This window comes from Pseudophryne corroboree, chromosome 4 (assembly GCF_028390025.1).
Source record: "Pseudophryne corroboree isolate aPseCor3 chromosome 4, aPseCor3.hap2, whole genome shotgun sequence".
NCBI lineage: Eukaryota > Metazoa > Chordata > Amphibia > Anura > Myobatrachidae > Pseudophryne > Pseudophryne corroboree.
The window spans coordinates 906,144,412-906,167,226 of record NC_086447.1 but is presented as its reverse complement, the minus strand read 5'-3'; the positions used below and the strand labels follow the sequence as shown (position 1 = coordinate 906,167,226).

The following is a 22,815-nucleotide window of genomic DNA, read 5'->3' as shown; positions in this document are numbered from 1 at the left end:
GGAGATGCAAGGACAGTAAAGGCCCATATAGACGGGCCGATGTGGGAGAGATGTGTGCTGAGCGACCCGCTCAGCACACGTCTCTCCCGCCGCTCAGCACAGCGCGATGTGTGCTTTGCGTGCGGGGGGAGACGGGGGGGCCGCTCATTTCACCCAGCGGGTGAAGTGAGCGACCCGCTAGATTGGCCTGCATGCAGGCCAATCTAGCACCAGCGATAGCGATGCGCGGGGCTGTGCATCGCTATTGCTGTAGGGGGTACACACGGAGCGATCATGCTTAAATTCTAAGTAATCTAGTCAGATTCCTTAGAATGTCGCTCCGTGAGTACCCCCCTTAAGCTCAGTCTTAGACATGTTGAGTTTAAGAAACAGCTAGGACATCCATGAAGAGAGTTGGATATAAGAAAGAAGGGTCAGGAGAGGAGTGGTAGTTTTGAGTATCGTTATCATAAAGTTATTATTGTAAACCAAAGCAGCTGATAAGTTCTCGAAGTGAAAAGGTGTAGAAAGAAAAGGAGAGGACCAAGCACAGAACCTTGAGGAATGCCAGCAGGGAGCTGACAGCTCATGGAGGATAACAATGGAGTGAAGAGAGTGAAAGCCAGAATGAAGCTTGTCAAGAAGAGAGTGGGAAGAAAGGAAGGTGGACAGGCATTGAAAGATGAGTTGTTCCACGGGGTTTTAGAAAAAGAGGGAAGGGGCAGTAATTAGAAAGGGAGACACGATTGTGAGAATTGTTAGAATGGCAGAGATGAGCGCATATTTAAAGGAGATGGGGACAGTGCCTGTAGAAAGAGAGAGGTCTAAGAGGTGAGCAAGGAGAGAGCAAGCATCACGAGAGAGTGTGCGGAAGAGGTGGAATGGGGTATTTGGATGCTAGGTCAAAATGGATAAGGTCAACAGTCCATAAGTCGATCACTAATGGTCGACAGGTAATAGCTCAATATGGTTAACAGGGATGAAATGGACAAAAGATTGATATGGCAATGGTCGACACAGGGAAAGGTCGACATGGCTTTTTTCATACTTTACAATCCACGTGGACTACGATTGGAAATAATAACCTGCGTAGCGAGCCATGCGAGAGGATATGGTGTATTAATTGGGATTCCCAGTCATTTTATGGAGTAAACAACACAAAAAACTAGAGATGAGCGGATTCGGTTTTACTTGGATTTACTCGGTTCTCAAAATGGCATCTTATTGGCTATTCAAAACACGTGGCATTCGTGAGCCAATAAACTGCCGTTTTGAGAACCGAGTAAATCCGAGTAAAACCGACTCCGCTCATCTCTAAAAAAAAATCTCATGTCAACATTTTTTCTGTGTTGACCAGTTCTGTGTCGACCTTTTTGTCATGTTGACCTTTTCCATGTGTCAACCTTGTGCTTGTCGACCTTTTGGGATCGACCTAGACACTGTCGACCTTTTGCAGGTCGCCCTAGACAGCCATACTCGTGGAAGGGCATGGGCTTAAGGGGACTGGTGGAGGGAGAAAAGGATGGGAGGAGGGAGCTGGCTTCATCATTAGTGGTAGGGGCAGTGTATGGCGGTACGGCATAACTGTAAGAAAATCCCAGCAGGTACGCCGGGCCGCCACCTTGCAGACACCTGGTGTTGTAGAGAGGAGAGTGCAGCATGCGCCTCTCCTCTTCTGCCTGTGAGTCCCCTGAGTCCGGCAGCGGCGGCAGCGTGCACTGAGCCGGTTCGTGAGGCAATCAGAGCTCGCAGACCAGCAGCCAATCAGGAGCCGCTGCTGCCGGACTGCGAGCCCTGATTGGCTTGCGGATCGGCGCCAGTTCAGGAGACCGGACTGAGGGCAGGAGAGGGATAGGAAGAGCGCGTGCTACGCTCTCCTCTCCCCAGCAGAAGATAGTGCCAGCCCCAGGCAGCAGCAACAACGGTGAGTTGCACTGCTGGGGAATATCTGGCACTCTGGGGGCATGTGTATCTGGCACTGTGGGGGCATGTATATCTGGCACTCTGGGGGCATGTGTATCTGGCACTGTGGGGGCATATCTGGCACTCTGGGGGCATGTGTATCTGGCACTGTGGCGGCATATCTGGCACTCTGGGGGCATGTGTTTCTGGCACTGTGGGGGCATATCTGGCACTCTGGGGGCATATCTGACACTGTGGGGGCATGTATATCTGGCACTGTGGGGTCATATCTGGCAATGCGGGGGCATATCTGGCACTGTGGGGTCATGTATATCTGGCACTGTGGGGGCATGTATATCTGGCACTGTGGAGGCATATCTGGCACTGTGGGGTCATGTATATCTGGCACTGGGGGGCATGTATATCTGGCACTGTGGAGGCATATCTGGCACTGTGGGGTCATGTATATCTGGCACTGTGGGGGCATGTATATCTGGCACTGCGGGGGCATATCTGGCACTGTGGGGTCATGTATATCTGGCACTGTGGGGGCATGTATATCTGGCACTGCGGGGGCATATCTGGCACTGTGGGGTCATGTATACCTGGCACTGTGGGGGCATGTATATCTGGCACTGTGGGGGTATATCTGGCACTGTGGGGAATGTGTTTCTGGCACTGTGGGGGCATATCTGGCACTGGGGGCATATCTGACACTGTGGGGGCATGTGTATCTGGCACTGTGGGGGCATATGTGTATCTGGCACTGTGGAGGCATGTGTATCTGGCACTGTGGAGGCATGTGTATCTGGCACTGTGGGGGCATATGTGTATCTGGCGCAGTGGGGGCATGTGTATCTGGCACTGTGGGGGCATATGTGTATCTGGCACAGTGGGGGGCATATATGGCACTACTGGGGGCATTTGTGTATTTAGCACCATGGTTCATTTATGCATCTGGCACCATGGGGCATTTGTGCATCTGGCACTGTAGGAGCATATTTGGCACGGTGGGGGGCGTATCTGGCACTGTGGGGGCATATGTGTATTTGGCACTATTGGTGTTATAAGTGTATATGCCCCCCCATATGTGTATCATGCCCCCATTTTCATGGGCCACGCCCCATGTGGCATTTGGCCACACCCATTTTTTGGCGCACAGTACCTATAAGACATTTTTTCTACTTGCACCACTGGGTAGGGGAGAAAGAAGAAAGGGGAGGTTGGCCAATATTAGAATGAGGGGGAAGAGCAGGAGAAAGTATCTTGATAAGTAGCTGAAATTTTGGAGGAAAACGAAGTTGCAAAGACAAGCGCCATGAGTGAGGAGGGGGAGGCATAGGAGGTAACTGAAGGAGGGGAATTTACGGATAGGGTTAAGAAGATATGAGAGGTATGAAAAAAGACCTTTTGGAGAGAGAAAGACCAAAGTTGTAAAAGCAGAGCATGAAGTGAGGGAAGTTAGAAAGTGAACAAGATATTTTCCACAATTCCATTCCGCAGTGTTGGATCATCTTTGGAGGTAACAGGTCAGTCTAGAGTGCCAGGATTGGGAGAGGACAGTTGGAGATTGAGAGTAACTTTGGTAGGAACAAAGTCAAGGACAGAAGTATGGGTGGAGTTGTAGAGGGAAGTAACATTTTTGGGACAGGAAAGGGTGGAGATGAGGTACAGGAGATAGTCAAGGGGTGCAGAGAAATAGACAGGGACAATGGCATTACGGTTGTGTTGAGTAAGGGCGGTCTTGGGGGAGGGAGTGGTGTTTCAAGGGAGAAAAGGATGAGATAGATGAGGTGAAGGTCAGAGAGAGGCAGGCGGAGTTGATAAAGTCAGAAAGAAGAAGGAAAGAGAGGTCTCATGAAGTATGACTTGATAGGTGTAACATGGGGGGGGGGTGTCCATCTGGCTGTCGGGGCAGGAGGTGTGGGGTCAGGAGAGTACCACAAGGGGCAGAAGGAGATGTGTTTTTAGAATGGGAGATCTAAATCTCGGGAATAGCGAATAGTTGAGGAATATGGAAATAAAAATATAATTGGCAGTTGGCAGAGGCTAGTTTGTTACACACAGACATGGCATTCCACAAGGTGCAGGAGAGAGGGAAATGGGAATGAGGTGGCCATATTGCTAGAGCACAGGCGAGGGTCAAGGTGAGAAGAAGTGGAAGAGAGTGGGGATAGGACTAGAGCAAGGATAGGTGGTGGATGGATGAGGACACAATGGTTGGAAGAGGGGAGAGAATGGTGGGAAGAGAAGATGAGGGGAGATGGTGGAGGACAGAGAAGAAGCAGGGGCAAATGAGGGGGGTTGAGGGTAGAGAACAGGAGGAGGTAAAGAAGATCCAGAGAGTGGAGGAAGGGAGAAAGCAGATTGGGGAGGTAGAAATGGGGATTGAGAAATGTGAATGGATGAGGGGAGGATGAAAAATAATTGCACCTTAATGCTTCTTTTATAGTAATATATAATATTGTATGTGCCCATAATCCCTTCCACTGTGTTGTTATCACTAATTATTACCATTAGGCAGCCCAACTCCCTTCCCTCTGTCCCCTATCACATCTCGCTCTCTGTCACAGGCGTCTCTATCTCAGTCGCATCGCCTCTGACAGTTGGACAGCGCTATTTAATATTGCTGATATTTGAAAGTGATATTGTTACATTATATTCCTGTTCTCCTGTTCTTTCACAATGTTCACTTACTGTAGGTTACATGGGCTAAGATGTACAGTATTAACTGATAAAAGTCCTGAGGACTGATATAACATTACTCATTGTTATTTATCTCCAGAGGTATTTCAGAACCTAACGAAGGATGGGCGGGGTGTGTACCTGAGCGCAGAAGAGGTAAGACCGCATGGCAAATTACGCGACTGGCGAAATACGGGCACGAGATCAGTAAAGAAGATGTCAATCAATTAATTAATACACATACATGTAAATACTGAAATATGGGTTTAGGAAACTAAGGGCCTAATTCTGAGTTGATCGCAGCAGCAAGTTTGTTAGCAGTTGGGCAAAACCATGTGCACTGCAAGGGGGGGGGGGGGGGGCAGATGTAACATGTGCAGAGAGAGTTAGATTTGGGTGGGGGGTGTGCAAACTGAAATCTAAATTGCAGTGTAAAAATAAAGCAGCCAGTATTTACCCTGCACAGAAACAATATAACCCACCCAAATCTAACTCTCTCTGCACATGTTACATCTGCCACACCTGCAGTGCACATGGTTTTGCCCAACTGCTAACAAATTTGCTGCTGCGATCAGGTCTGAATTACCCCCTAAGTACAGGTTGGTTCACTCCTATAAAATATTTTGTTATATTCACAGATGGCAGAACCGTAGCAAAGGAAAGGAAAGGATCTGTTTTAGGTGCACAAAATTTAAAATATAACTTTTAATTATTACCGTTAAGAATTTTGGATTATAGCATATTCTATTGAGTAGCTAATATGTGAAATATTAAAACCACAATTAACAGATAAGTGAAAACATGACAATACTGTGAATTACAAAAAAAGAAAAAAGAAACAAAGATTTAAAAATGAGCGTCTGTTTGGTGTCTGTTCTGTTATATCCCTGTTTTTGTATATATCAGCAATGTTACATCTTTATATTACAAATAAGCGTGTTTATGTTCAGTTGGTGAATTGAATGCTTGGAAGAGTGTTACTGACTTTCAAAATTTAAATACTTCTGGCACTGTGCCCAGATTTTGTATATATCAACAATGTTACATGTTTGTATTACACATGGATATATTTGTGTTCAAATGGTTACTTCAATGCCTAGAAGGATATTTCTAACACTTCAATATTTTAGGGTTACCCTGACGAAGCTATTGTGAAACGTACGTAGGACCTGAGCGTCCTACGTGTCTGTTTCTCCTGTTTGAAAATTTATTATTAAGAAATGTATTAAGATTAGGCAATGTATTATTTACAAGTAAAGTCACCGCTAGGTCTGTGAATCCCGAGCGACAAAGATCACGGGACTTAGATAGTATAGATTACGAGGACTTACAGGCACCCCACGTGTGGAATGCTAAATATTATATCAGTCCTAGCGTAACAGTGTTGCTTGGAAGAATTTACATATACATATATGCAAGTGTAATACTGTGATCATGTGTGCATATTAGAGTGTCAGTCTTCTGAACATCAAAATACTAATGAACTGACATTATATCCACTCTCGTGTGAGCAAGAATACACAGCATATGTGGGCTGTGATAGGCAGTTTACATGTGTAGTGTGAAGTAAAACAATACGATATCTTTAATATAGTGGATAATGTTTGTAGATATGGATACTGGCCGCTATTGAGATGCAGACTCGCCCTAAAAGAATTGTCAAAAATTAATATATATGGATAACTGACGATATCCTGCTCAAGGGATCTGCATACGCAAGCGGCATTCAGTAGGGGACTACATGATCATTTCACCATACATAAATTGGGTGGAGATAAAAATAATCAAATCATAGATCACAGCAATTATCCCAGTCACAGAGCGCCGACTGCATATTTGATTTTGAGCTGTATATAGGGATGTAAAGTCAATGATGTGATCAAATTACAACAGATCACAATAATTGACAAAATACAGCTATAGATTACCTACTGTATATTTGATTGCAATCTGACATTCATTGTATTAAGATAATTTTCCTGTATAAAAGTGCCATACATTTGTTATATACAACTAAGCTCCATCTATGTAGTATATTAAATTTACCCCGTCTATGTTTCATCCCCTTTTGGGATAAATAATCTGATGCATTACCATCAGAATAAATCTCTAGTGACACACATTGTGATATCCATTATTATTTAAATTCAGCATGAACATAACACCTGACACCACGAGTGAGAGGTGTACCGGCATATAATTAAGAATATCATAGGATCATTCTCCCCTTATATACAGCACGCCTGACACTATAAGTGAGAGGCGAACTAGCATACAATCTCACATATATGAGACAATACGGGATTATTCCCTGATATGTAATGCACCTGACACTTTAAGTGAGAGGTGGTGTGATGCTACAGTGAATCTGAAGGGGGATATGAACAGATGATCCATATATACAAGACAGACACCTGACACTATGAGTGAGAGGTAAACCAACAGTGGAATATTATATCATATCAACAAACAAAACGATTGAGAATCTGACTATTATTGAAAGGTGATATCATACTACCACACGGAGATTTATATATCAATGAAACACCATGGGGATTTAATACTGCAACTATAGGATGCAGCATATGTTTACAACGTTCTTAAATCAATGAAGAACGATAGTACATAAAATATATGTGTGATTGATCTTATAAATTTGAGAGATCAGTAACAAATTAATGAATACAGGATCATTTCAGTACAATCTTCTAAGATTGCAACATATGTTTCAGTCATAAAATCTGGGCTCTGTGCTAGAGACATTTATCCAAATATTGAAGTGTTAGAAATATCCTTCTAGGCATTGAAGTAACCATTTGAACACAAATATATCCATGTGTAATACAAACATGTAACATTGTTGATATATACAAAATCTGGGCACAGTGCCAGAAGTATCTAAATTTTGAAAGTCAGTAACACTCTTCCAAGCATTCAATTCACCAACTGAACATAAACACGCTTATTTGTAATATAAAGATGTAACATTGCTGATATATACAAAAACAGGGATATAACAGAACAGACACCAAACAGACGCTCATTTTTAAATCTTTGTTTATTTTTTCTTTTTTTGTAATTCACAGTATTGTCATGTTTTCACTTATCTGTTAATTGTGGTTTTAATATTTCACATATTAGCTACTCAATAGAATATGCTATAATCCAAAATTCTTAACGGTAATAATTAAAAGTTATATTTTAAATTTTGTGCACCTAAAACAGATCCTTTCCTTTCCTTTGCTACATATCTATAACATGATCTGTGGTAGCACCCCCTCTAAATATGAATAATTAATAAAACATATGAATTAGGGGCCTTTTTCTGTAAATCCTCATCCTGTGCAACTAACCTTACCTTTCCCCTTCCCTCCAATCCCTTATCCTTAACTTTTCCCCTTTTTTTTGTGACCAGATGGCAGAACCTCAGGGGCATATCCGTAATGGGTGCAGGGTGTGCAGTGCATACAGGCCCCTGGTCAAAAGGGCCCACGCCCGCCTCACCCTGCAGCCCTTGACTATACTTACTTACAATTGTAGCAGAGTTTTTTTCATATTGACATTTGCCTTAGCAGAGAAATTTACGTTGTTCTGAATATTGACTATTGAGTAAATTGTGTTTTATTCTGTATATCTGTGTTTTATTTTCAGTGGATGCAGATTATTATGTCCAGCTAGCCGCACATTATACTCCTGGTAAGTCACTGAGGAAAGGGATTGTCTACTGCTGTTATTTCAGGATAATGAACACAAGAGATACGAGATGATCCTCATCTCACAGTTATGGCCACCAAGCCCCCTACATAGGCAGTGCTGTCAGTATACTGTATACATCCCAATGTTTCTCAATGGAAAGTTGGGACACACTTGGTCATTCCCCCAATTTGCTGAAATGTCTCCTAGTACCCACCATAGGGTTGGCCATCAACCAATGACTGACGCGCATATGCAGATGAAAAACACAGCTCCACTGCGTTCCACATCGCCACTGCGTCCGGCTCAGGATCAGACGGCACTTAGGAGTAATATTTTTATCAAAAAGGATCTGGTACAAAGTCACAGATTAAGCACAATGTTGCGTGGCGGGATGAGCGGGATGCTCACTTGTATCGTCCCTCTGTCCAAGTCCCACTCAGCAGGTGGATGCAGTGCTACCACCAGCGCCTCATGCGTTTGTTGCAGTACAGATAGAAAAAGTATGTCATGAGAAGCATGGCCTAGCGCAAAGTCTGTAACTACTTCCTACTGTTAACAATGCTGACCTTGAGACTTGAGCACCACTGTTGGGCCCTCATTCCGAGTTGTTCGCTCGCTAGCTGCTTTAAGCAGCTTTGCACACGCTAAGCCGCCGCCTACTGGGAGTGAATCTTAGCATAGCAGAATTGCGAACGCAAGATTAGCAGAATTGCGAATAGAAATTTCTTTGCAGTTTCTGAGTAGCTCGAGACTTACTCTGCCACTGCGATCAGTTCAGTCAGTTTCGTTCCTGGTTTGACGTCACAAACACACCCAGCGTTCGCCCAGACACTCCCCCGTTTCTCCAGACACTCCCGCGTTTTTCCCAGAAACGGCTGTGTTTTTTCGCACACACCCATAAAACGTACAGTTTGCGCCCAGAAACACCCACTTCCTGTTAATCACACTCCGATCACCAGAACGAAGAAATTTCTCCGTTAAGCCGTGAGTAAAATACCAATCGTCTTAGCAAATTTACTTGGCGCAGGCGCGGTGCGAACATTGTGCATGCGCAGTTTGCGGAAAATCGCTGCGATGCGAAGAAAAATGACGAGCGAACAACTCGGAATGAGGGCCTTGGTGTAGTAGTTAGCATTGCTGTCTCACAGCACCAAGGTCATAAGTTCAATTGACGGCCATAGTCATTTGGTGTGGAGTTTATGTGTATCTCAATATTTGCGTGGATTTTCCTCCAAGTGCTCCGGCTTCCTCCCACACACCAAAAATATACTGGTGTACCGTAATATGGATTGGGAATATAGATTGTAAATTCCTTGGGGCATCTCTGGTGTAGATGACTGTGACATTATCTGTAAAGTGCTGCATAATCTGTAGGTGCTAATAAATCTGTTTATGGTTGGATCACTGGTTACACTGTAAACTAATATAAGAGACTTCAAGGGCAAAGATTCATCGATGGGTGATGAATGAGTCGTTGTTACAGTCGTCAGAACGATTTAATCGTCTCCCAAATTACACTTAATGAAGTGCAAGCTTTAATCAAGCATTCAGCATAAACCCCCTGCTCTGAGGAGAGTTTCAGGGGCGTATTATAGGTTTCCCTCTGCCGCTCACCTGGTAAATGTTTTTAGTACAATTCGGTCTGTCAAGATAATTCATGATGACCCCACAAAGTCCATGATTGCAGTTATTCCGGAGCTGGACAGAAAGCCTTCACTAACTACAGGTCTGTGAGGTTTATTTTCTACAGGTTTATTTTTCATCGATGTCAGATTGATCTAAATCGATGTTAGGTTTCACACACTTAGGGGGATAGTCAATTAGCCACGAATATGTGTTCATTTATCGCAAGTAAACCTTTTGCGCATATCACGTGAAAATGCGGCTTTTCCACAGTATGCACACTCCCATTTTTCCCCCATTTTTTTTACCTATCCAATTGCAAATGTGCAAAAATAAGAATTTACTTACCGATAATTCTATTTCTCGTAGTCCGTAGTGGATGCTGGGAACTCCGTAAGGACCATGGGGAATAGCGGCTCCGCAGGAGACTGGGCACATCTAAAGAAAGCTTTAGGACTATCTGGTGTGCACTGGCTCCTCCCCCTATGACCCTCCTCCAAGCCTCAGTTAGGATACTGTGCCCGGACGAGCGTACACAATAAGGAAGGATTTTGAATCCCGGGTAAGACTCATACCAGCCACACCAATCACACTGTACAACTTTTGATATGAAACCCAGTTAACAGCATGATAACAGAGGAGCCTCTGAATAGATGGCTCACAACAAGAACCCGATTAGTTAACAATAACTATGTACAAGTATTGCAGACAATCCGCACTTGGGATGGGCGCCCAGCATCCACTACGGACTATGAGAAATAGAATTATCGGTAAGTAAATTCTTATTTTCTCTGACGTCCTAGTGGATGCTGGGAACTCCGTAAGGACCATGGGGATTATACCAAAGCTCCCAAACGGGCGGGAGAGTGCGGATGACTCTGCAGCACCGAATGAGAGAACTCCAGGTCCTCCTCAGCCAGGGTATCAAATCGTAGAATTTTGCAAACGTGTTTGCCCCTGACCAAGTAGCTGCTCGGCAAAGTTGTAAAGCCGAGACCCCTCGGGCAGCCGCCCAAGATGAGCCCACCGTCCTTGTGGAATGGGCTTTTATTGATTTAGGCTGCGGTAATCCTACCGCAGAATGCGCCAGCTGAATAGTGCTACAAAACCAGCGCGCAATAGACTGCCTAGAAGCAGGAGCACCCAGCTTGTTGGGTGCCATCAGGATAAACAGCGAGTCAGTCTTCCTGACTCCAGCCGTCCTGGAAAAATAAAATTTACAGGGCTCTGACTACGTCCAGCAACTTGGAATCCTCCAAGTCCCCAGTAGCCGCAGGCACCACAAAAGGTTGGTTCAAGTGAAAACCTGAGACCACCTTCGGGAGAAACTGAGGACGAGTCCTCAACTCTGCCCTATCCATACAGAAAATCAGATAAGGCCTTTTACATGACAAAGCCGCCAATTCTGACACACGCCTGGCCAAGGCCAAGGCCAACAGCATGACCACTTTCCACGCGAGATACTTTAGCTCCATGGTTTTAAGTGGCTCAACCAATGTGACATTAGGAAATCCAACACCACGTTGAGATCCAAAAAGTGCCACAGGAGGCACAAAAGGAGGCTGAATATGTAGTACTCCTTTAACCAAAGTCTGAACTTCAGGCAGTGAAGCCAGTTTTTTCTGGAAGAAAATCGACAGAGCCGAAATCTGGACCTTGATGGACCCCAATTTGAGGCCCAAACGTCACCCCTGCTTGCAGGAAGTGCAGGAATCGACATAGTTGAAATTCCTCCGTCGGGGCCTTCATGGCCTCCCACCAAGCAACAAATTTTCGCCAAACGCGGCGATAATGTCTTGCGGTGACATCCTTCCTGGCTATGATCAGGGTAGGGATGACTTCCTTCGGAATACCCTTTTCCTTTAGGATCCGGTGTTCTACCGCCATGCCGTCAAACGCAGCCGCGGTAAGTCTTGGAACAGACAGGGTCCCTGCTGCAGCAGGTCTTGTCTGAGCGGCAGAGGCCAAGGGTCCTCTGCCAGCATCTCTTGAAGTTCCGGGTACCAAGCTCTTCATGGCCAATCCGGAACCCCGAGTATGGTTTTCACTCCTCGCCTTCTTATTATTCTCAGTACCTTGGGTATGAGAGGCAGAGGAGGAGACACATAAACCGACTGGTACACCCACGGTGTCACTAGAGCGTCCCCAGCGATCGCCTGAGGGTCCCTTGACCTGGCGCAATATCTTTTCAACTTCTTGTTGAGGCGGGACGCCATCATGTCCACCCGTGGTCATTCCCAACGGTTTACCCGCATTTGGAAAACTTCTGGATGAAGTCCCCATTCTCCTTGGTGTAGGTCGCCCATCGGAGAATCCTTGTGGCTTCTGCCATCGCCATCCTGCTTCTTGTGCCGCCCTGTCTGTGTACATGGGCGACCGCCGTGATGTCGTCTGATTGGATCAGTACCGGCTGGTTCTGAATCAGGGGCCTTGCTTGTCTTAGGGCATTGTAAATGGCCCTTAGCTGCAGAATATTTATGTGAAACGAAATCTCCTTGGAAATTTCTTCCCTGTGTGACTGCACCCCAGCCCCGAAGGCTGGCATCCGTGGTCACCAGGACCCAGTCCTGTATTCCGAATCTGCGGCCCACTAGTAGATGAGCCCTCTGCAGCCACCACAGCAGCGACACCCTGTTTCTTGCTGACAGGGTTATCCGCTGTTGTATCTGTACATGGGACCCGGACCATTAGTCCCACAGGTCCCACTGGAACGTCCTTGCGTGGAGTCTTCCGAATGGAATTATGCTTCGTACGAAGCTACCATTTTTCCCAGGACTCGTGTGCATTGATGTACTGACACCTATCCTGGTTTTAGGATGTCTCTGACTAGAGATGACAACTCCTCGGCTTTTTCCACTGGAAGAAACACTCTTTTCTGGTCTGCGTTCAGAAACATTCCCAGGAACAGAAGACGTGTCGTCGGGACCAGCTGTGACTTTGGAATATTGAGAATCCAGTCGTGCTGTTGTAGCACTTCCCGAGAGAGTGCTACCCCCACTACCAACTGTTCTTTGGACCTCGCCTTTATCAGAAGATCGTCCAAGTACGGGATAATAAAAACTTCCTTCTTGTGAAGGAGTATCATCACTTCGGCCATTACCTAGGTAAAGACCTTCGGTGCCGTGGACAACTCCAACGGCCGCGTCTGGAACTGATAGTGACAGTCCTGTACCACATATCTGAGGTACTCCTGGTGAGGGGGGGGGGGGGGAATGGGGACATGCAGGTACGCATCCTTGATGTCCAGGGAGACCCTGTAATGCCCCTCGTCCAGGCTCGTAATAAGCGCCCTGAGCGATTCCATCTTGAACTTGAATCTTCTGATATAAAAGTTCAAGTATTTTAATTTCAAGATGGGTCTCACCGAACCGTTGCGGTACCACAACCACTGTGGAATAGTAACCCCTTCCTTGCTGAAGGAGGGGCACCTTGACAATCACTTGTTGTGATTATAGTGTTGAATATCCACCAACACCGTCTCCCTGGCAGAGGGAGGTGCCGGTAAGGCAGATTTTAGGAAACGGCGGGGGGAAGAACGTCTCGAACTCCAGCCTGTACCCCTGAGATACTACTTGAAGGACCCAGGGATCTATGTGAGAGAGCCCACTGTCCGCTGAAATATCTGAGACGGGCCCCCACCGTACCCGGGTCCGCCTGAGCAGCCCCAGCACCATGCTGTGGACCTACCGGACGCAGGGAGGACTTCTGCTCTTGGGAACTAGCTGTGTGTTGCAGCTTTTTCCCTCTACCTTTGCCTCTCGGCAGAAAGGATGAGCCTCTAGCCCACTTGTTTTTCTGGGGCCGAAAGGACTGTACTTGATGATACGGTGCTTTCTTTTGTTGTGGGGTAGCCTGTGGCAAAAAAATTAATTTCCCAGCAGTAGCTGTGGAAACGAGGTCTGAAAAACTATCCCCAAACAGTTTTACCCCCTTATAGGGCAACTTCCATGTGCCGATTCGAGTCGGCATCGCCTGACCATTGCCAAGTCCATAAGCCCCGTCTGGCGGCAATGGACCTAGCGCTTATTTTTGATGCCAGCCGGCAAATATCCCTCTGTGCATCACGCATGTATAAGACCACGTCTTTTATATGCTCTATTTTCAGCAAAATATTGTCCCTATCCATAGTTATTTTCCGACAGGGAATCTGACCACGCAGCGGGAGCACTGCCCATCCATGCCGAAGCAACGGCTGGTCGCAATATAATGCCCTAGTGTGTGACCATATCTTATAGGGTAACCTCCTGCTTTCTATCAGCAGGTTCCTTCAGGGCGGCCGTACCCGAAGACGGTAGTGCCACCTTTTCTGATAAGCGTGTAAGCGCTGTATCTACCCTATGGGGTGTTTCCCCGCGTGACCTATCCTCTGGCGGGAAAGGGTACGCTGCCAATAACCGTTGTAGAAAATATCAATTTCTTACCAGGGGAAGACCACTCTTCCTCACACACCTCATTTAATTTCTCAGATGCAGGAAAAACTACTAATAGTTTTCTCTCACCAAACACAATACCCTTTTATGTGGTATAATCATAAATGTGTAATACATTTTTCATTGTCTCAATCCTGTAACGGGTGGACCTATTTGGAGGGTACACCAGTCTCATCGATGTCGACACTGGAGTCAGTATCCGTGTCGACATCTGTGTCTGTAATCTGAGGTAGCGGGCGATTTTAGAGCCCCCCATGACATTTGAGACGCTGGAACAGGCACAAGCTGAGTAGCCGGCTGTTCCGTGTCGTCTGCCTTTTATGTAAGGAGTTGACACTTTCACGTTGATCCTTCCATAAGTTCAACCACTCCGGTGTCGACCCCGCAGGGGGTGACAACATATTTACAGGCATTCGCTCCGCCTCCACCTCATTATCCTCCACATACCTGTCGACACAGCCGTACCGACACACAGCACACACACAGGGAATGCTCTGATAGAGGACAGGACCCCACAAAGCCCTTTGGGGAGACAGAGGGAGAGTATGCCAGCACACACCAGGGCGCTATATATCACAGGGATAGCACCTATAAAAAAGTGTTTTCCCTTATAGCTGCCTATATGTTGTATACTGCGCCTAAATTGTGCCCCCCACCCTCTCTTTTTAACCCTTTCTGTAGTGTATTAACTGCAGGGGAGAGCCAGGGAGCTTCCCTCCAACGGAGCTGTGAGGGAAAAATGGCGCCAGTGTGCTGAGGAGATAGGCTCCGCCCCTTTTTCGCGGACTTTTCTCCCGCATTTTTATGGAATCTGGCAGGGGTTAATATACATCCATATAGCCCTGGGGGTTATATGTGATGTATTTTTGCCAGCCAAGGTGTTTATATTGCTGCTCAGGGCGCCCCCCGCCAGCGCCCTGCACCCTCAGTGACCGGAGTGTGTGGTGTGCATGAGGAGCAATGGCGCACAGCTGCAGTGCTGTGCGCTACCTTGGTGAAGACTGATGTCTTCTGCCGCCGATTTTCCGGACCTCTTCTTGCTTCTGGCTCTGTAAGGGGGCCGGCGGCGTGGCTCTGGGACCGGACTCCGAGGCTGGGCCTGTGTTCGGTCCCTCTGGAGCTAATGGTGTCCAGTAGCCTAAGAAGCCCAAGCTGGCTGCAAGCAGGCAGGTTCGCTTCTTCTCCCCTTAGTCCCTCGATGCAGTGAGCCTGTTGCCAGCAGGTCTCACTGAAAATAAAAAACCTAAAACTAACTTTTTCTAAGAAGCTCAGGAGAGCTCCTAGATTGCACCCTGCTCGGTCGGGCACAAAAATCTAACTGAGGCTTGGAGGAGGGTCATAGGGGGAGGAGCCAGTGCACACCAGATAGTCCTAAAGCTTTCTTTAGATGTGCCCAGTCTCCTGCGGAGCCGCTATTCCCCATGGTCCTTACGGAGTTCCCAGCATCCACTAGGACGTCAGAGAAAATGGAATTCGCACAAAGGGGGTAATTCCAAGTTGATCGCAGCAGGAATTTTGTTAGCAGTTGGGCAAAACCATGGCCCTCATTCCGAGTTGATCGGTCGCAAGGCGAATTTAGCAGAGTTATACACGCTAAGCCTACGCCTACTGGGAGTGTATCTTAGCTTCTTAAAATTGCGACCGATGTATTCGCAATATTGCGATTACAAACTACTTAGCAGTTTCTGAGTAACTTCAACCTTACTCTGCCTGTGCGATCAGTTCAGTGCTTGTCGTTCCTGGTTTGACGTCACAAACACACCCAGCGTTCGCCCAGACACTCCTCCGTTTCTCCAGCCACTCCTGCGTTTTTTCCGGAAACGGTAGCGTTTTCAACCACACGCCCATAAAACGCCGTGTTTCCGCCCAGTAACACCCATTTCCTGTCAATCACATTACGATCGCCGGAGCGATGAAAAAGCCGTGAGTAAAAATACTATCTTCATTGTTAAATTACTTGGCGCAGTCGCAGTGCGAATATTGCGCATGCGTACTAAGCGGATTTTCATTGCGATGCGATGAAAAATACCGACCGATCAACTCGGAATGAGGGCCCATGTGCACTGCAGGGGAGGCAGATATAACATGTGCAGAGAGATTTAGATTTGGGTGGGGTGTGTTCAATCTGCAATCTAATTTGCAGTGTAAAAATAAAGCAGCCAGTATTTACCCTGCACAGAAACAAAATAACCCACCCAAATCTAACTCTCTCTGCACATGTTATATCTGCCTCCCCTGCAGTGCACATGGTTTTGCCCAACTGCTAACAAAATTCCTGCTGCGATCAACTTGGAATTACCCCCAATAATTCTCGCATTCAAATCCACAAGTGTTGTTGAAAATGGGGAAATCTGCCCGTACGCCCCAAAAAAGCCAGCTAATATAGGCAACAGTATAGAAGTGTATCAGTATTGGGGTGCTTAAATTGTGGCAAATGGCTATTAAATGCATTTTTCTAAAAAAAGTGAGAAACAAGATAGAAAGCAAGTGATTTTGGGTAAAATAAATGCTCTATTTAAATTAGGGGTACAAAAAATGGGGTATAAATATATATTTGGGTCATGTTAAGCCACTTTAAAAAAAATGGGCAAAAAAACAACAACTCCCACCTGCAAGCCTAAAAACACTTGTTCCAATTATCTTGCACCCCAAAATACCTGTCCCATACCTTGCACCCCAATTTCCATCATTTAGGCAAATAAAAAATGTGCCTAATTAGTCATTAAGGGGTTCCAAGCCAAACCCCAATATTTTTACTTTAAAATAGGGATTTTCCACAACTTTTCACCTGCTCAGAGGTGGTCCAAAAAAGTTGCATTAAAACCTATGGAGAATTATAATTTTCACGGACAATTGAATAGTGGCTTTTTCACACGATGCGATAAAAGCCCAATATTAGGATTTTGCAGCCAGATGAATATCTCCCTTAGTAACATGTTTTTTTATATTAATTTTAAATGTTAGTATACTGATATGTACTCATACATCTTTGCTGCAGGCGCCCCTCTTGGCACACCAAGTCCTGTGAGACTTTGCTAGCGTTGGGCGTCTTTTTTGCATCTTTTTTTGCAGAAATTGCTTCTTAGTCGCAGTGCAATGTGACTAGGATGCACCAGGAGACTGTGCTGATTAATTTGATATGCGACTAAGATGCATTTCCGGCAAAAAAAGACGCCCAGTGGTAGCGAATTTGCACAAGACCTGTCAGCTCACTCGTGCCAGACTTCTCCCGCTGTGTGGCGTATTAAGGCTAGGTGTATGCGGACACATTATGTGTTTTAGCCACCCTGAAACCCAACATTGATTTAGATCGATTTTCATTGATTTGTAATCAAAATGAAATTGATGAAAATCAACCTTTAGCTAAGGCTGGGGCGTCCATTGTCCCTACCTATAGTTACATTAGCTATGTAATAGTGTATATGATGACGGTGGAATTTCTGGGACAAACGCATTAGACACTTTTTTCCTTCATCCCTGCCAAATTGACTCTCCTTACTGAAGATGTTCTTCGCAATTTCAGGACTTAGAATAAATCAGAATGAATCACAGGCCCTTCAAATGGAATTCATCAAAATTAAATTTGAATTTACTTGGCAGGGTTAGATTCACACCCACATTCCATGGTTTGTATAAGGACAAATCGCTCCCAAGCGTTCTCTCATATATCCACGCATGAAGAATCCTTGCTAAATCCGTTCCTGTAATGCATAGGTAGATTTAATTCACCCACTGTAAAGGTGTTTTTTCCAATCTTAAGTTATGACTACTTTATTTTGCGCCTTGACGTTCTCCCTCGTCAAACTGAGGCTTTTCCGAAGTTCACGTTTGACTCTTTACGGAATGGAATAAGAAGTAGAGTAAGGCGATTAGCAACGTAGACAATTTGATCTGATTAAGACTTGTCAGACCCTCATCTAGGAAAATAATAATACTGTAGGTGCCCCGACTGACGCAACAGTAGCATTGAATGCAAAGAATGTAAAGGCTACTGCTCCAAGGTAAACCACTATTAAACTCACCCTGATAGCTCCAGCAAAATCTATGTAGTGTGCCGTCACACCACACACAGACACGTGTGGACTGCAATGGTGTAAACTGATATTTACTACAAGTAGCTTCGTATAGCTAGAATTTACTAGGTTTGCAACACAGGAACAAGCAGCTCAAATGTTTAAGTGTGTGACTGCGATGTATGAGGTTGTTCATTCAAGTCCCCTGTATGCTGAGCAATGTGTGTTTAGATGCAGGGGGATTTAAGTAATAGATTATTGTCAAGGTGCCTACAAATCTCACTGTTACTGATAGCTCATAGGCGAAGTGTATAAATATACTGCAGCTTAACCCTAACTGCAGCTTAACCCTAACTGCAACCTAACCCTAACTGCAGCTTAACCCTAACTGCAACCTAACCCTAACTGCAGCTTAACCCTAACTGCAACCTAACCCTAACTGCAGCTTAACCCTAACTGCAACCTAACCCTAACTGCAACCTAACCCTAACTGCAACCTAACCCTAACTGCAGCCTAACCCTAACTGCAGCCTAACCCTAACTGCAACCTAACCCTAACGGCAGCTTAACCCTAACTGCAACCTAACCCTAACTGCAACTTAACCCTAACTGCAACCTAACCCTAACTGCAGCTTAACCCTAACTGCAACCTAACCCTAACTGCAGCTTAACCCTAACTGCAGCTTAACCCTAACTGCAACCTAACCCTAACTGCAGCTTAACCCTAACTGCAACTTAACCCTAACTGCAACCTAACCCTAACTGCAACCTAACCCTAACTGCAGCCTAACCCTAACTGCAGCCTAACCCTAACTGCAACCTAACCCTAACTGCAGCTTAACCCTAACTGCAACCTAACCCTAACTGCAACTTAACCCTAACTGCAACCTAACCCTAACTGCAGCTTAACCCTAACTGCAACCTAACCCTAACTGCAGCTTAACCCTAACTGCAGCTTAACCCTAACTGCAACCTAACCCTAACTGCAACCTAACCCTAACTGCAACCTAACCCTAACTGCAGCCTAACCCTAACTGCAACCTAACCCTGCAACCTAACCCTAACTGCAACTTAACCCTAACTGCAACCTAACCCTAACTGCAGCTTAACCCTAACTGCAACCTAACCCTAACTGCAGCTTAACCCTAACTGCAACCTAACCCTAACTGCAGCTTAACCCTAACTGCAACCTAACCCTAACTGCAGCTTAACCCTAACTGCAACCTAACCCTAACTGCAGCCTAACCCTAACTGCAGCCTAACCCTAACTGCAACCTAACCCTAACTGCAGCTTAACCCTAACTGCAACCTAACCCTAACTGCAGCTTAACCCTAACTGCAACCTAACCCTAACTGCAACCTAACCCTAACTGCAGCCTAACCCTAACTGCAGCCTAACCCTAACTGCAGCCTAACCCTAACTGCAACCTAACCCTAACTGCAGCTTAACCCTAACTGCAACCTAACCCTAACTGCAACCTAACCCTAACTGCAACCTAACCCTAACTGCAGCTTAACCCTAACTGCAACCTAACCCTAAATTCTTGTTACAGTACGTAGCTGGTTTACTTAAAACAACTAGAAATATTGTTTAACATCAGAACCCATCTGTGTTCCAATATTTTCTTTCGATGTCCCATCCCTATTCTCAGGCAGAGGGTACGGCACAATACTTTCAGTGACATTATTTTGGCTCCTCCTTCCCCATACACATATACAGAATGGGTGTGGTTCATCAAATCGACAGTGTCTAGGTCGACAATGTTTAGGTCGACCACTATAGGTCGACAGTCACTAGGTCGACATGGATGGAAGGTCGACAGGGTTTCTAGGTCGACATGTGCTAGGTCGACAGGTCTAAAGGTCGACATGAGGATTTTTTTTTTTTTTGTGTCGTTTTCTTCGTAGAGTGACCGGGATCCCAAATTAGTGCACCGCGTCCCCTCGCATGGCTCGCTTCACTCGCCATGCTTCGGGCATGGTGCCTTCGCTCCGCTACCGCTTTGCTCGGCACACTTTACCGTTCCAATCGTAGTCCACGTGGATCGTTAAGTATGAAAAAACCCCCCCCCCAAAAAAAGTGAAAAACTCATGTCGACCTTTAGACCTGTCGACCTAGCACATGTCGACCTAGAAACCCTGTCGACCTTCCATCCATGTCGACCTAGTGACTGTTGACCTATAGTGGTCGACCTAAACATTGTCGACCTAGACACTGTCGATCTTCAGACCGGATCCCATACAGAATCCCCCTCTTGTAAATCCTGATGCCCATAACACTTCCAGGACACTCCCAAGAGATGGATCGATTCCATGTGATTGCATGTTTGGCCTCCATGTCACGAGGCAGATTGCAATGGAAACATCTTCATACATATGTATCTTTACTTTTGTTCATGTCAGAATTTTATGCACCTAATGTACATTTGCATTTTAGGTACGTGATGGGAGAATGGGCTGAGGCCTGGGAACACGAGACAGACGAGGTCAATATACAGCACGCAGAGCGTTGCGAGGAGGAAATTGCTGCATGTTCTGTATTCTGCAGATTATTTTTAAACCGCTTGAAATGTACTGTTTGTAATAAGTGACATTTTGACGTTTATTTTAGAAAGGTTGTAGTTAGGTGGGAACAGGCTGTGTTTGAGATCTCAGCCTCCGCATGACGACATTGCAGGAGAATAACATTTCTCATTGTGTGACCATTGTCTTTTACACGGCGTGGATAACTTTTATTCTTGTGCCTCTCTTGTAGATAACGTGTTAGGCGACTTATGTAAAAGTTCAAGACAGTAACTTAAATATCAGGTGAAAGTTTGACTTTTTTTTCAGTTTTGAAATGTATTTAATAGAAATAAAAAATAAAATATGAATAACGGTGGTCTGTGTGTCCGGGAGTATACAACGATGTACAGTATTAAATCAGACAATATTGAGGAACATTACTAACTCTAAGCTGACAGACGGAACAGCTCTCCTACGCTAGACAAGACCTCCGGGCATAACTTTAAAGCGGAACGCCACCTCTAGTAATTTTATATTCCAGGAAGTTTATTTTCTTGCACTGAGACACATCCCCAGATCCACCATCGCATCTAGTATACCGAATGCAGCTATCACAGCGCCCTCTGCAGGAGCAGAGAAAGATACCTGTCTGTTTGGAAGATAAAAACGTCTGAAGGTGGAGGTATCCTCCAATGCAGTCCAATAAGTAGCACACTGTATACACTACAGTAGCAACAAATAGAATGAATTGTATGCAGAATGATGTCATGATTTATAACATAATAATTGTACTGCAAGAGGGATAGAAGTGCAGACTGGGATAATATTAAAACCAACAAACACACACACACACACACACACACACACACACACACACACACACACACACACACACACACTTCTCTCTCTCTCTCTCTATCTATATATATATATATATATATACATACATACAGTGCATCCGGAAAGTATTCACGGCGCTTCACTTTTTCCACATTTTGATGTGTTACAGCCTTATTCCAAAATGGAATAAATTCATTTTTTTTGCGATTTTAGCAAATTTATTAAAAATAAAAAAAATCACATGTACATAAGTATTAACAGCCTTTGCGAAATACAGATGGGTCCTCCGTTATACTGGCTGTTTCTGCGCCTAGACAGAGGTTTAGTCATGCCTAGGCGATAGCTTAGGTTGCTGAGTTTAATCACAGACAGGCATGAAAGGAATAATGTAACTCATTGACTTTAAAGTATGTAAAGTGCACTAAATACTGTGTTTTGCTATATGAGCGTCCGAGTCCCCTAACGACATAAACGAACATCAATGGGAAGGAATCGCTGCTTGCATTACTTTTACACATGAACTTGTATATCTTCCATGCAGTGATGTGGGCAAGCGGTGAAGGCTTCCACCTCCCATACTGAGAGTCCCGGGTTCGATTCCCAAAGTGCCAGTCTTTTATTATTTTTCTCCCCTGACATTCACTTTATTATTATTTTTTATTCCTTTGTAATCAATTGTAATACATTCAGTGGAAGGGTGCACACAGGTTTCACATAAATCAGGGTACATCTGCAAGAGCGTCTGATTCAACTATCTAAAATACACAGCGGTAATGGGCACCCGTTAAACATACCAGTAATTATAAATGAGTATATCCTGATGCAATTAACTGTTAGCGTAACACAGTACTGTAGATCATCGGTGATAGAGAATCTGTGTTGCACTTTATGAGAAGGGATCACTGCTACTGTACCATTTACACACCTATCAAAGTGACTGCAGTTATCTATGTGATTTTCATATACAGTATACTATTATTGTGTTGTACATTTATTTTAACCTGACCTTCCTCCCTATTTACGGCATGAATTGTGCAGGCTCCCAGGGGGGGAAGGGGAAGTGGGATGGGATTAGGGCGAGGCGGTGGAAAATACAGTGTTTTCCAAAATGAGCGTCCGAGTCCCCTAACGGCATAAACAAA

The 22,815-nt window shown here is 45.2% G+C and overlaps 1 protein-coding gene across 1 annotated transcript in view; it reads left to right on the top strand.

Annotated features, from left to right (window-relative positions):
- The window catches only part of LOC134910651 (calpain-13-like), a 162,646-nt gene extending 141,442 nt beyond the window's left edge, over positions 1 to 21,204 (top strand). The window contains exons 22-24 of the mRNA XM_063918938.1: positions 4,667 to 4,722; positions 8,218 to 8,262; positions 20,766 to 21,204. Coding sequence (XP_063775008.1) covers positions 4,667 to 4,722; positions 8,218 to 8,244 — 83 coding nt within the window. The 3' untranslated portion in view covers positions 8,245 to 8,262; positions 20,766 to 21,204. The remainder of the gene's footprint in view (positions 1 to 4,666; positions 4,723 to 8,217; positions 8,263 to 20,765) is intronic.
- Positions 21,205 to 22,815: the final 1,611 nt, after the last annotated feature.